This window comes from Lepidochelys kempii, chromosome 1 (assembly GCF_965140285.1).
Source record: "Lepidochelys kempii isolate rLepKem1 chromosome 1, rLepKem1.hap1, whole genome shotgun sequence".
In the NCBI taxonomy this organism is placed as follows: Eukaryota; Metazoa; Chordata; order Testudines; family Cheloniidae; genus Lepidochelys; species Lepidochelys kempii.
In genome coordinates, this window is record NC_136380.1 from 336,717,133 (window position 1) to 336,731,964 (window position 14,832).

The window sequence follows — 14,832 nt, forward strand, 5'->3', positions numbered from 1 at the left end:
CTCACGAAAGCTTATGCTCAAATAAATTGGTTAGTCTCTAAGGTGCCACAAGTACTCCTCTTCTTTTTGTGAATACAGACTAACACGGCTGTTACTCTGAAACCTAAACAATGAAGGTTTATTAATTGACTAACTGAGCCACGTTGCCATGCACTGCTAGATACCAAAGGCCAAATTTTCAAAAGTGGCCAATGATTTGGGATGTCTCAAGTTGGACATGCCAAAATTGAGGCAACCTAAATGAGTATCCACCTTTGAAAATTGTGGACTCAGCCATTTTAACTTTGTACCCCAATACCTGCCACTCCTAAATGAAAGCTGTCAATTGTTTAAAAGTAGATGTCACTGTTCTCTAAAGATGTCAAATTTACAGTTGTATTTCATCAGCATAATTTATACAGCTACCACTAGGTGGCCAGGTAATACAGACCTCTGCTCTAGTGACTCTGAATTCTTTACAGAATAAATTTTATATTTGAAGAATGCTGAGAAACAAAATTTATATGAAAAATAGCAGGTCATATTCATCCTTGATGTAACTCCAATGATTTCATTGGCAAATATCTAGAATTACAGAGGGAAAGCTATACATTACTAGAAACAATTATATATATTTGGACAGAGTTCATCCCTGGTGTAACCCCCCACTGGCAGCAAAAAAGTTAAATTTTGTCACAAACTATTTTTCTAGTAACATCTAGCATTTCCCCTACAGTTACAGACATTTGTGTGAAATAGAAACAGAACCCCAATGTTCTATTAACATTGTGGGTAACCCCACCACTGCTGCCACCCCAATATCCAGAAGCTTATGTAAACCCCATTTCTTTTTCTTATTTCAAGGTGTTCAGGCAAAACCACTTATTGCAGTAATTACAGCTGCTGTTTCTACTTGCTCTGAGTTGATAGGGGAACATTCCCAGACAAGGTGACAATACAGAGCCTTGAGTGACTGCAAAGTAGTTGCCATTTTAGCACACTAAAGGGTGGGCAGAAAGTTGTTAACCATGCTCGGTAGCTGTTTTGAAGCTTGTGTGGAAGGCTTCATTAAGGGCAGACATTCCTACATGAACACACATTCCCACCCCCTCCCCCCACCTTATCAGTAGTGAGTTCTGGCAGGGGTACAAAACTGGCAGCCATTGTGAACACTAGTGAGATCCAGTCCAGCCCTGCAGGGAGAAGATAGAGCAGGCAGCAGTAACCCAGACTGATCTGAGGGGTGGATCTCAACGCTGAAAGGTTTTATCTCTGTGCTGAAAGGTTTTCTCTTTGGAGTGCTATTCATAAAAAGGAATCTGAAATCACTAGTTGTGTGTGCGTGCATAACTGTCTTATGGTAAAGACTGGTACAGGATTCCTAAGCAGAGGGGAAAAAAAGAATCCGATTATAATTTCCACTTTTAGTATTTGAAAAGTTCCTATAGAAAATCCAGCTGTGGTCTCTTGCAAGGATAGGAATTCAAGGTCTGTGCACGGTCTGCAGCACAGAATTGGTAAGCAAATTGACTTACCTCCCCTCTACATAGCTTACACATGGAGGAGAGAAGCTGATTTCTACATCTCCAACATATTATGGAGAGCCATCTTCATATCAATTACATCCCTCTCAGCTTCCGCATATCACATGGAAGCTCTGTATAAAATCTTTTATCACTCCTTTCTCATGCCAAGATGACTGTTCCGTATGGGATGCCGAAAATCTGATTTCTGCTGCTGTAATTGTGATGCTTTGAGTGATTTCCTCCGTAAGTGGCAGACATGTTCTGTAACAGTTAATTAGCGGAAGGATGTTTACCAGCCTACTGAACGGGTAACAACTTCTCCACACACCTGAGAAGTACAAATGGCCCTATTTCATACTCAGTTAGTAGAACAGAATACCATCTGCACTTCCATGACACTTGCTCAATTGTTGTGACTGGCAGCTAGATTGATTCTAACAGTGACTGTAACTGGAAGTCTACTCAGCAGCCAAAAATATTGGTTCATTAAAACTGGATCATACAAAAACTGACTTAAAAGAGATTTGTAGTGTCACCCTGAAATCTGTCACACATTTTTCATAGACTCATAGATATTAAGGTCAGAAGGGACCATTATGATCATCTTGTCTGACCTCCTGCACAACGCAGGCCACAGAATCTCACCCACCCACTCCTGCGATAAACCTCTCACCTATGTCTGAGCTATTGAAGTCTTAACAAAATCCAGAGAGCTAGAAGACCAACCTCACTTGCCTTGATTTGACTAATTCAGAACACCACCTCTGGATCACAGAGTATTTTCTCAGGAACATTGGTAGGCCTATTTCCCATGCTCCTTCCATCTGACACCCTGGCTAAACCAGGAATAAACTACAAAGCAGGCACTGCTTATTTAGACATTTTTGTTACAAATACAGATGTCTACTTTGATATTAAATGCTCTGCTTCAACTGTTATTGGATCACGATCTTCTTCAATCCATCCAAGATACTTATATGATCCCCTTTACCATAATATCTGAGTACGTCACAATCTTTAATGTATTTATCCTCGCAACACCCCTGTGAGTTAGAGAAGTACCACATTTTATAGATGGGGAACTGAGGAACAGAGAGGCTAAGGGACTTGCCCAGAGCCACACTGGAAGTCTGTGGCAGAGCAGGCAATGGAACTAATGTCTCCTGAATCCCAAGATAACACCCTAACCTCTGCATCATCCTTCCTATCATCATCATCATCTTTTCTTCCATAAATTGAGGGGATGGTTTGTACAAAAATACGGTCTTTGCATTTTGCCTGAAGGTGGCCAGAATGAGGCTCATCCTGATCTCTGGTAATTATATATGCAAGGGCCCGGGAGATACTGGGGAGCAAGGAAGCAGACCTGGGAGAAAGAAGCGTTTGGGGAAAAATCCTCTTACTGTTTCTTTAAGGGGCCCAGGGCCAAGAGATTGGCAGAGGGGGTGGGCAAGGCTCTCCTCTCCCCCAGCCAGTTGGGGATGAGCTGGGGGACAGGGACCAGCATAAATGCGACATCCTCCCTCATGACCGGGCAGACACAAGGAGCTCCCAGTGGGGAAAACCTGGCCTGCTGAGTAGTCTGATTAAGGACAAGGGATCAGCAGAGGAAGAAGCTGTAAAAGCACTACAGCTGGTTAACCCATAACTCAGCTCCAGTGAGGAGATCTGACGATTCCTGTTTAAGAAGAATTAAATAATCTGATCAACAGAACTCAGCTCCAGGGAGAAGAGCTGGAGAGACTCCTGTTTAAGGAAAGAGTGAGGGACTAATTAATACAACCCAGTTCCAGAGTAGTAGAGACTCCTGCATAAAGATCTGAAGGCCATGATTCTGGGAGCTGTGATTCTGGGAGCCGTCCCCCCCCCGCCCCGCAACGGCAGGCAGGGCCACCCGGAATGCAGGGGCTTTAGGGGCTTCAGAGCCCTGGGCTAAGGGGTCCCCGGGGCCTTGGCCTGCAGCTCTAAAGCCCCTTTAGGAATGCGGTCCTGCGAGCACGGGCTGGAGGACTCAGGAGGAGCAGAGGCAGCCGCGCAGCCAGAGAGAAATAGCGCTTTCCCCTTCAAAGTGCCACTTCTCTCCGGCCGGCTTTGAAGGGGAAAGTGCCGCTTCTTTCCGGCTGCCGGCTGCGAGGCTGCTACTGCTCCTCCACGGGCCGGAGGACTCAGGACTGCCCCCACCCCCTTTTTTTTCCCTCCGGCAGTGCTCCTCCTGCCATGCAGCCCTTTTGCTCCGGTGGCGCTCCTCCTGTTGCGCCCCCAAATCGATCGTCTTGCACACCCCACTTTGGAGACCACTGGTCTAGACCATCCAAGGCAGATGGCTATCCAGCCTCCTTTTGCAAACCTCCAGTGAAGGAGCTTCCACAGCCTCCCGAGGCGTCTGTTCCATTGTCCCACTGTTCTTACAGTTCAGAAGATTTCCTGAGATTTAATCTAAATCTGCTATTGCTGTATTTGAACCCATTGTCCTGAAGGAAGGAGCCAGAGAGGATGCATGCCCAAGGTATCTCTAAGTAAGGGCCTATTTATGCTTATGGCTTTTATTAATAAACGGGATCCCTAGAAAGGGGGGCACTTTGACTAAAAGCTCTGTCTGGACTTGCTTATATCCCAGATGAATGGAAGTCAGGTGGGACTGACCTGTGGCACCATGCTTAACTGAAAGGGGCACACTGGGGTGACCTACATGCCATCACACTAGGCCCCACCCTATAAGGGCTTAAAACCCTCCTTAAAACTGCCCTTTCCTGTGATGCCTACAAAACATTTGACAATTAGTCTGCTGGCATGCTGAAACCACTGCTTGTCATGCTGGCTAATACAGTCTCACTGTTTCCTTGTACTCCCCTATCTTCTACGTCTGGTCTTATCTTGGACTGTAAGCTCTTCGGGGCAGCAACTGCCTTTTTGTTCTTTGTTGGTACCGAACCTAGCACAATGGGTCCGTGACTGAGACTTCTAGGAGTCAGTGGAGCAGACAAAGTATTGGCACAGATTCAGCGATTATAAGGCCACAATGGACTATTGTGAAATGGCCCAACTTGATTATCATACCCATTGTAAGGAGAGTGATCACTTTAGATAAGCTATTACCAGCAGGAGAGTGGGGTGGGAGGAGGTATTGTTTCATGCTTTGTGTGTATATAACAAGATCTTCCACACTTTCCACAGTATGCATCCGATGAAGTGAGCTGTAGCTCACGAAAGCTTATGCTCAAATAAATTGGTTAGTCTCTAAGGTGCCACAAGTACTTCTCTTCTTTTTGCGAATACAGACTAACACAGCTGTTACTCTGAAACCTGTTATTGTGGTCATGTAGTCTGATTTTCTGTATAACTCAGGCCATAGGAATTCCCTGACTTAATTCCTGTTTAAACTAGAGCTTATATTTCAGAAAAACATCCACATTTTAATTTAAAAATTTCCAGTGATGGAGAATCCACCAGGACCTTTTGTGAATTGTTTCAATGACTGATTACCCAGTCTGAATTTATCTATCTTTTTATATCTTTGTCTGCTAGATTGAAGAGCCCTCTGTTATCAAATTTATGTTTCCCAGGGAGGATCAAATCAACCCTTAATCTTCTCGTTGTTCGATTAAACAGATTGAGCTCCTTGCATCTATCACTATAAGGTTTCCAATCCTTTAATCATTCTCTTGGCTCTTCCCTGAACCCTCTCCAATTTATTAACATCCTTCTTCAATTGTGAGCACCAGAACTGGACACAATATTCAAGTAGAGGTTGCCCGAGTACAAAATAGAGAGGTTAAATACACTCCTATCGTGCGCTCTTTCCTGGCTTTATTGTCTAAGAGCAGGCTGTTGTGTATGGTGTCTGCTAGGGCTTCCACAGGGACCTCGGAGCCAGCAATAGCTAGAATGTGCTGCCAGCAGTTCACCTGGAGTTGACGTATACATGGATCACTGTGGCCAGGTACTCACCTGGAAGAAATGTGTGCGATCTCCTGGACAGTCACAGATGGGAGGAAGCACTTCTCACGACTTGCACATATAAGGCAACTAAAAGAGTTTTGCCAAGGATGGCTTAAGAAGACCGGGCATCTAGGCACTACTGTAAGACACGTAATTAAATACCTGGGGACTGAAATATCGCCTTGGCCTGGTTTGGTGGGATTACACCTCATCACCACAACAGTTGCACGTCCATTTTCACAGGGGGTTGTAAGTGTAGAAGACCTAATATGAAATAAGAGCAAAGTTTGCAATGAATATTGATTTTACTTTTAAAAAAATTACATATTGCACAGTAAATGCATATTTACATGTATGCACACAGTTCTGCCTATGTACGCACCTAGATCTAGAGAGTCTGGAGACTCTGCCTGATTTCCAGTAGTGCTGAACCATTCTGACCCAAGTCACCACTGGGCTTGTCTCTGAGGAACAGGCTCCCCCACAGTCCAAAATAACAGTATTAGAAAATCATAACCACAGAGATCATGGTCTGAATGTTACTCTGCAGGAAATACTACAGTCGACTCATTCACCCCACTAGCCCAGGAAGCTGCAAACTACACTTCCCTGCAATTGCAGAAGGTAGGCAGGACTTGGCGAATGACATGTGTTGCATCAATTTGCCCCCTGTAGGCTAATGGCTTAAAACTACAATAATCTTACCCAAAGCAGGGTCGCTGGTAGGAATATTACCTGGAGGAACAAACTAAGAAGAGGACACTGTAGGCTGAGCATGTCTCAAACTAAGTGTTTTTTTTTCTCCAGTTCATTTTTGTAACAAAAATGTAAAAATAAAAATAAATGCAAAAGGAAGTATATAAATGTAAAGCACACATTTAAAAAATAAATTAAGGAGAGGCCAGGGCCCAGAACACAAGGTTGAAGATGGCACCTGGAAATATCCAGGCTCTCCTCTGTGTAAATCAGGAATAACTCAGATTTGTGCAAGCTGCTGCATTAGCTGCTTTCACAACCTACTCATCAGCAGGCCTATCAGTCTGAGCCCTGGAAGAGTGCCTTAAAGACCTTCCCCCTAAGTCTACATTCCTTTTAAACAATTAAAGAGCCCTGATGTTCCTCCTATGGAGAATTTTCCACCTACTTGAAAAAGAAATTCACATCAGGTATTGTCCTTGGAGAAAGTGGAAACATTTCTGTTTCAGTGTTAATATTTCCCAGTGTGGTTTCAACCGTAGCTCCTAAAAATAACAGCAAACAAAAAAAAAAGAGAACAAATTAAGCATGTGGTTTCTGAAAGGTGTATGCTTTGTACTTTACAAAGTGTGCTTTCCAGAATGGCATCTGATTTGCTAATTAAGAATTTGTCCAGTAATTTCACATTATGCACAATTTTTTAAAATAAACCATGTGAACTTCTACCCATTATCGAAGGGCATGCAATAAAACAAAGAGCTAATACTAAAATTCACTGTATGAGATCGAGTTTTACATTTTTCAAAGGGAATGTGTAGTTTGTGGAGGATTCCATGTGTACAACCCTAACGAGTGGAATCCTCTATCTAAATAACAGGGACTGCATAGGAATTAACAGTGTGAGCTTCCCTATACCGCCTCTTGGGGGTTCAAAGTTTGTGCTCCATGCTCATTCTGTGTCTGCGGAGACTGCCAACGTGGGAGGTTGTACTTTTAATGAGGAGGATGGCCCTAGTCCACTAGAGACAGGCAAAAGTAAGGGGACAGGCAAAACTAAGGTGGGGGGAGGGATAGCTCAGTGGTTTGAGCATTGGCCTGCTAAACCCAGGGTTGTGAGTTCAATCCTTGAGGGGGCCATTTAGGGATCTAGGGCAAAAATTGGGGATTGGTCCTGCTTTGAGCAGGGGGTTGGACTAGATGACCTCCTGAGGTCCCTTCCAACCCTGATGGTCTATGATTCTATGACAAATTCACAAACTTTTTTTCAATAAATGTTATCCCATTAGTTCATGCTGAAATTCCTAAGCAGCTCCCTTATCCCCCTGCACTGTGACCCTTGGGGTTGGGGGCCTACATGGGGTAGTATGGGAGACAATGAACTCCATGTGTTGCAGCTCCACCTTCTGCACAGGTGAGGAGAAGAAAGGCAGGGAATGGGAGGAGCTTTTGTTCTTCTCTGCCTTGCATTGGCCAACACAGCTGAGCTGACACAGTGGAAAAACAAATCGGTTAATGGTATAGACCAGTAGCCACTTAATTCTCCCCTGGAGCAAAGATGCTTACTTATGTCATAATCGGTATCTAATAGATGTCATGTCATATGTCACTGGAAAACTAATAACTCACTGAGCCTTGGTATTCTTGTGTGATGCATATATGGGGTATGTATTAAGAGTTAGGGATATATGCTGGAATTATGACTAAAATGTATTTAAACCAGGCATGTCAGGGGGAGTTGGTAAAGAGGTCTGCCCTGGGCAACGGAACGTGTATTTGCTTCTCTGACCAGCCCGGTCGTCAAGCAAAGACAAGGAAGGTCCACTTACATATTAGATAAACAAAGTGATCAAGCTAACAAGTGAGGGAGGAGACAGCTTCCAGCACGGAAAAGAAACTTTATCTGGGCTATAAAGACAGAGGGTCTGAACGTCAGGTGATAAGCAATTGAATCAACTGATTACTGTGTTATAAAAGTGTATCAAGTCAGGTCTTTTCTGAAAGCTAATGACACATTGGTGATTAATATAATTGTGAAATGCATGTATTAGCACTGTATCGGGAACTGTGAATACTCACTGATACTGGGCTTTACAATCTGTGACCACATAAAGGGAGAAACAGGTTTTACCCAGACAGGAAGGAAGGTAGCTATCTACCTGTCTCCAATGAAATTAAGCAAGGTGTGACCAAAAACAATGGCAGTTTTATTTACATGCAAATCAGCATGGGGATGGGAAGATCACAGGAAGGGAAGAACAGTATGAGATCATCCTGCTTACTGAAACAAGATCATTGAACTTTGGAAGATACAAGCAGACACAGAAAGCCGTGCTGGCATCCAGCACAAGACAGAAGTAAGGGAACATTGCTGAGAAAGATGGGTCCTTCAACTGAGGGGGACTGAAGTCTCTGGAAACTGAATATAGGTGAGAAACCTGCTGAGGCAAAGATCTTTCACCTAGGAAGACAAGGGAAACCAGCCACTTGTGTTTCTGTGGAAGGTCCTGACTGAGACAAAGGCAGCCATGACTGGAAAGAAGAAAGATTGGTAAGAAATCGATCCTGAACAAAGACTGTAGCTTGTTAAGTCTTAGCCATTAGAATTTATATTTTCTATTGTTTACTTGTAACTGTTTCTATTTTCATTCCATATATGTGAACTCACTTAATCCTACGTATATTTGTTAATAATTTGGGTTTATTTTTCTATAAATGAACTCAGTGCTGTGTTTGCAGGGAAGGGTATATTTACCCCAGTTAAGTTAACAAGCTGTAACATGCTTTTGTCTCTTTAAAGGAGCAACGAATCTTATTATTTCTCTGAGTGGTCCAGGTGAGGGATGGACACTTCAGGGCACACAGTTTGAGGAAATTCAGAACTGCGAGTGTGTTGGGGTCACCCTGCTGGTTGCAACCAAGGCTGGTGGAAGCCAGAGCAGGGCTGTAGACAAACTGCTGGGGTCAGAGCTGCCTAGCACACAGACACTCAGGGCTGGTCTACACTGGGAACTTACATTGGCATAGCTATGTTTCTCAAGTATAGAAGCGCTAGGTCAACATAAGAATTCTTCCATTAACCTAGCTACTGATCTGGAGAGTTGAATTACCTTTGCTGACAGAAGAACACCTTTCGTCAGCATAGGCAGTGTCTACAGTGAAGTGCTACAGTGGCGCAGCTGCACCGCTGTAGTGGTTTAAGTGTAGACATACCCTTAGGGTGTCACCTGTGTGCTTGCAGGCTGGCTTTGAGCATCCCAGCATGGCAGGTTGCAGGGTAAGTGCTGACACAGCCCTTAACTGGTCTGAACTGCACCACCAGACCAGTGACCAAGCACAAACTAATAAATAGTGGGCCTTCTCCACAGAGAAGCTAAGCCACTGCAATCTCCACTGATGCGCACAGGTTTTGCAGGATTATAATAAAACATGCATATATGTGCATAAAACAATATCGCCCTTTTTCTTAGCTGCAGCGGAACAGCTTGCAGAGTCTTCCTCATGAACAAAAAGTAAAAGGCACAAAACCATGTACCTAAGAATGTATCAGCAAGGCTGTTGGACTGCAGAGCCAGTGCTGTTCTGAACCCCTTACTGTCTGACGGGATGATCGTAGATTGGCATACAAAAGTTCCCACCAAGCTGGAATAGTCTTCTGATTCAGCTACCATGTCCTTTACTGTGACATCTGTTATATTGTCTGTGCAAATTGCCATCTTCTTTCCCTATGGATATTAAACGAGAAAGGGAAGGTGTTAACTTCCGGCAGGATTTGCAGCCTTGGGAGGGAGGGGATGCAAACATAGAAGGTGCTGATTCCCCATTAGCAACTGTCATCAAGAAAGAGACAACATGCAACATTATTTTGCCATCATGAAGCTTTCTATTAAATTCTGGTGCAAATTCTAAAACAGCCAGTCACCTACCCCCTGTGCATTCCCATATGTATTATTCAGAACCTGTGATACTATGTACCTTTATTTGTTTATCTTGACAACATGGTGTTTACTTGAAAAGCATAATAAAATGCCTTGTAAAAGAGAAGCATTTTCCCCTTAACCAATTAATGATACACTGTAAAGTACCTCATTATCTGGGGTTTAATCTGGAAAAGCTGTTCTCAGAAAGAGTATAAATGCATGCAAAGCATAAATGAATGTATATTAGGTTCTAGCCTACAAGCCTGCATTAGTGTCTCATGGAGTCATACATATCCTTCCATGCAGACCTACAGTAAAATTTTAGAGCAACAGCAACAAAGGACAAAGCAGTTTACTCATGAGGGGCCCAATTCTGCAAGCTAATGAGATCTCCATGTTCCTGATCCAGCAATGCACTTAAGCACAGACTTAACTCAAAGCACGTGTGTCACTCCAAGACGATGGGACTACTCACCTGCTTAATGTTACAAAGGTGCTTAGTGCATTGCTGGATCAGGCAGATGCTTTCATTTAAGCATGGGTTTAAGTGCTTTGACAGATCAGGGTCCACACTAGCATTGTGTCGGTACATTTCAAGACTCAGATTAAGCCCCTGTTGCTGGAAATCCTGGTTTTAAACTGCATCAGTTAAACGCTTTTCACCACTGCTCCAAAAGTCTGAAAACAGAAAGTCAAGTACAGGCACGGGAAGCGCATGCTGGCAGACAGCTGGGCATCAAGGGGCTCCATAGACAGAAACACTGGGGCCATGAAGAAAGAAGTCAACAGCAAAGAGTCTCAGCTGCTAGCTCAGCGGCACACCACATTAGCTGCCGAAAACTCAGGTGTATGACGATTTAGGAGACCCCCTGGCGTGAGAGCAAAGGAAAATCAGTGAGGCTACGGCGTCAGCAAGCTCCATTTCTGTGCATCAATTCAGCCATCAGCACTCCTGGGCCCTCGCCAGCGAATCATTCTGCCATATACAGCAGCCGCACTCAGGGCTGGATTGAAAGCCCACTAGAAAGTGCTTGTGCTATGCAGGGCCCATTTGTGTTAGTAGCTGAGAAAGCCAAGGACTGCTAGCACCACCGAAGATCAAGCCCCAAATGACTAGTGAGATACTGCAACATATCAATGTCCGGAAATGCAAACACTGAGTGTAAGGCTAGCCCCGCCCTCCTGCAAAAGCCAACACTCACCTCATTCCCACACAGGCTGATGTTAAAGAAATGAAAGAACTTTGTCCCTTTGGATGTAAAGCTGGGTCCATTCATTAATGACCCTACCCCACTTAGGTTGGTAAAGTCATAATTCAGGCTCTGGTTGTCCATGAGGTAAGACAGTGTGCAGTCACTGAAGCAGGTGGAATGGTCCTTTGGGAAGGAGAGAAGGTAAATATTACAGGACAGCTACTGACCCACAACAACTCCCCTTCCTCTGCGAAAAGTAAAGGGAGAGTCCCTCCTATCTCCCTGGCTCACATCTTCCCCTCCGCCTTGGTGGGTGAGGTGAGAGCTCCCACTCCTGTTCCAAACTATTTTAACCACAGCTTATATCTGCTGCAGGCTACCACCATTATATCGCAATCTGATGTGAGTCTAGAATTCTAGCCAGCAGAGGCCAGTGGCAAGTTTATGTAAGCCCGATTAATCCAGTGTTGGTCTTTGTCCCCTACAGCAGCTAGATAACATGCAGCAGGTTACAAATCCGTTACTACTTTTGCACTAATGGATCTGGTGTTTTCAGTCAGCCAGTAGAAGCTTGGGCTTTTGGATCCCAACGTCCTGGGTTCAATCCCTGCAGATGGACTAGATGGGGGTTTCATTGCACATTGTGGGACGCACAGAAACACAAATATAGCATATCATCACACGTTTAGAAACAGAAGTTACACCAGGGATGAATTTGGAGCTATGAAACATTGGTTTTAACTACACTGCAGGACAAGCAACCTGGTGGCATTTCTACAGTGAAGCAGTAAGACCTGCCCCTTGAGTGCTTATATTACAACCTCCCATCTCTGCCTTTAGTCAGGGTTAAAACCACTTTCAATCTCTGTACCTTGTTGCTTTTACTGCCAGGCCCACATGGGATACAAGCCTCTTTGCCATACACCTGATGTATAGACAGATATGTGTTGTCTGGGCACTCCTTGCATTGATTGGTTTCCTTCTCAATGTAGTGTCCAGCAGGACAGGGTACGCAGGATGACCCAGACTGTTCAGACCCCAGTGCGCAGGCCTGGCAAGACGAGGCAACTCCATCCAACACATTGGTCACCGTTATCGAGTAGATTTTTGCCACGTCGTGTATGAATTGCCTGCTCTGAAATAAGCGCAGGAGAAATAACCCCAGAGCTACTTTTGAGTCACACTTTAAATAGTTCAGCTATACTATAGCATAATCAGAATCCTGAATACTCATCTTCTGTGCAGTAGGGCCCCAAATATAGATTTAAGCATGCAGTTAGCTTTAAACATGTGTGTCACAGGGTGGGAAGGCCCTTTAAGGAAGTTGGGTTTAGTTCCCATCTGTGACTAATATGCTGCAGCTCAGGTGATGGGGCTGAGGCAAGGGATCAGGTGATAGGACCAGGTGACTTGCAGACTAAGATAAAAGGCCAACAAGCAGCTTAGTTTATTATGATACCAGTGATACTTGCTCTTACAGAAGAGGCTGGGTCAGGGGAAGGGGCCTAGTTTGTCTGTTTGATTTACGTTTAACTGGTTTGATTTGGAAAATGAAACTTAACCCTGAAGAGAAGGGATTGAAGTCATGCTACTATTGAAAATGTTATTTAATGCACTGGTTGGTGTGTTGACCCACTGGCTTACAATGGGCCTAAATCCCATTTACTTTAATGGCACTTGAGCCCTTGCTTGAGATGCTTTTCTGAACAGTGACTTGGTGAGTTCATATTTAACAGATGGGGAAACTGAGGCAGGAAGATTCACTGCCCAAGGTCACAGGAAGAGACAACTTCAGAGCAACGAATAAAACTCAGAGGTTCCAGACTGATAGTGTGTGCTCAGACCATTCCCTCAATTGACAGACAAATGCCTAAAACTCCTGGCCATTCTCCACCTCCACCTCATTCTAGATTAGAAAGTTCACAGGCTGTAGTATTGCAAGTCTGTTTCCATCTGAAGTCCATAAGGTTGGCTTCTAACAGCATATGATTACCAGCACCTGACTGGTCTACACGTAATTCCTAAATTCGTATCTAAGGGATAAGAAGATCATACCAGAAATGTATATACATTTGTTTAGCTAAATCATGTGTTGAGGCTGAAGAAAAGGGGAATGTTATTAGGCAAGGGATTGTCATTTGTTTTTTTGACCGTTTAAAATAATGTTTAACATGAATTTTGTGCTGGGTTGACAGACCTGGAGGCTAAGTCCTTTACCTCAGAAAAGGCAGCAGCAAGACATGGTTGCTCACAATCACATCACCAAGGTACCCAATGGAGAACTAGTCTCCATGTTGAGACAGTCCTATCTCTACTGAGATTACTAACCCTGGTGCCAACTTGGTGATAGTGGCTTTGTGATCTGTCTACTAAGAACTGCTTTACCAATTCATTTCACATAAGCTACGAAGCAGTTGTTTGATGGTGATGACTTGGTCTTAATTCCAACAGTGCATGTTTATTCTGTATTATAAATGAAACAATGTATATTTGGTATAGAAGTGGTCCTTAACTAGTCAATATGGACTGCAAGAGCCACTATAATCACAGTGGAGCAATCTGCTGGTGGCCTACATTCAGGAGTTGGGATAAGAGGAGAGAGCAGAAAGCTATGGCACTTAACTGCCCCTAACAATATTTACTGGACTGAGCAGGCCTGCATGCTCAATTCAATAACAAAGGAACAGCTTCTCTTGGTTTGTGGCGGAGTAGATGAATGTGCTAGCCTTTTGCTTTCAAAGACCTTGGGATTCATCTCAAGCCCCCGGTGCAATGCTTGGTGCCCTCCAACTAGCTCCAAGAGCTAATGCCTAATGTTACAAAACCAGCACAGAATTTGTAACACACCAGCATGAATGGCGGTCTCTGCTGAACAGAGCTCCAGGATTGTAATGGTAGATTAACAGTGTTATGTGTGCAGATTAGCACTGCACATGCCCACATTTAAGGTTGACTGCTGTCACTCCTTCAGTTCTCACAATTACTAAAATCCAACCGAAAATTTAGGAAAAGGACATTGAAATGAAAATTGTGGGAGAACTGCCTCAGTGTAGATTATACAGAGAGAGGGAAGATTCACTACCCCTGTTACTGCCTGGGACACTGGGCACCAGGCCACGATCAGTGAAACTACCTTGAAAACCCCAAAAGAACTATTGGCAGAGGAAGTCTCACTACCAGTTGGCTTATGAATGTGAGACAAGATACGGTGTTACAGTGCCTCATTACTCCAGAATAATCTATAAAGAACACGGGAAAACTCAAAGATAAATACGCGATGAGATCTTCCTTGGGTTGTCCTCAACGAAGACGTTCGTTCAATGGGCTGAGTTTGGTGGAAGAGATGAACCAACTACTAATGCATAACCTATGTTGAAGAAAAGCATTGTGCTACCTTCAGAGGTTAATCTATCCAAGGAGAGTTCATCTGCACATAAAGACTGCCTCCGAACACTGCCAGGGTTAAGGAGACCTTGGGTTAATTGCAATGTAGATGCTGCTCAAGCAAGTTAGAACTTCTCCAACATGCCTCTAAACCTGATAAAGCCAAAAGCCCCAAATTCAGCCAAGGTTCTTAAGCAG

At 44.0% G+C, this 14,832-nt stretch overlaps 1 protein-coding gene across 2 annotated transcripts in view; it reads right to left on the reverse strand.

The window, feature by feature from the left end:
- Positions 1-14,832, reverse strand: part of ELAPOR2 (endosome-lysosome associated apoptosis and autophagy regulator family member 2) — a 139,788-nt gene that overhangs the window by 13,519 nt on the left and 111,437 nt on the right. For both annotated transcript variants that reach the window (XM_073328674.2, XM_073328675.2), the window contains exons 14-18: positions 12,122-12,385; positions 11,260-11,433; positions 9,673-9,862; positions 6,589-6,685; positions 5,607-5,708 (exon numbers count right to left, since the gene is read on the reverse strand). In XM_073328674.2, the coding sequence (XP_073184775.2) occupies positions 5,607-5,708; positions 6,589-6,685; positions 9,673-9,862; positions 11,260-11,433; positions 12,122-12,385 (827 nt within the window). The remainder of the gene's footprint in view (positions 1-5,606; positions 5,709-6,588; positions 6,686-9,672; positions 9,863-11,259; positions 11,434-12,121; positions 12,386-14,832) is intronic.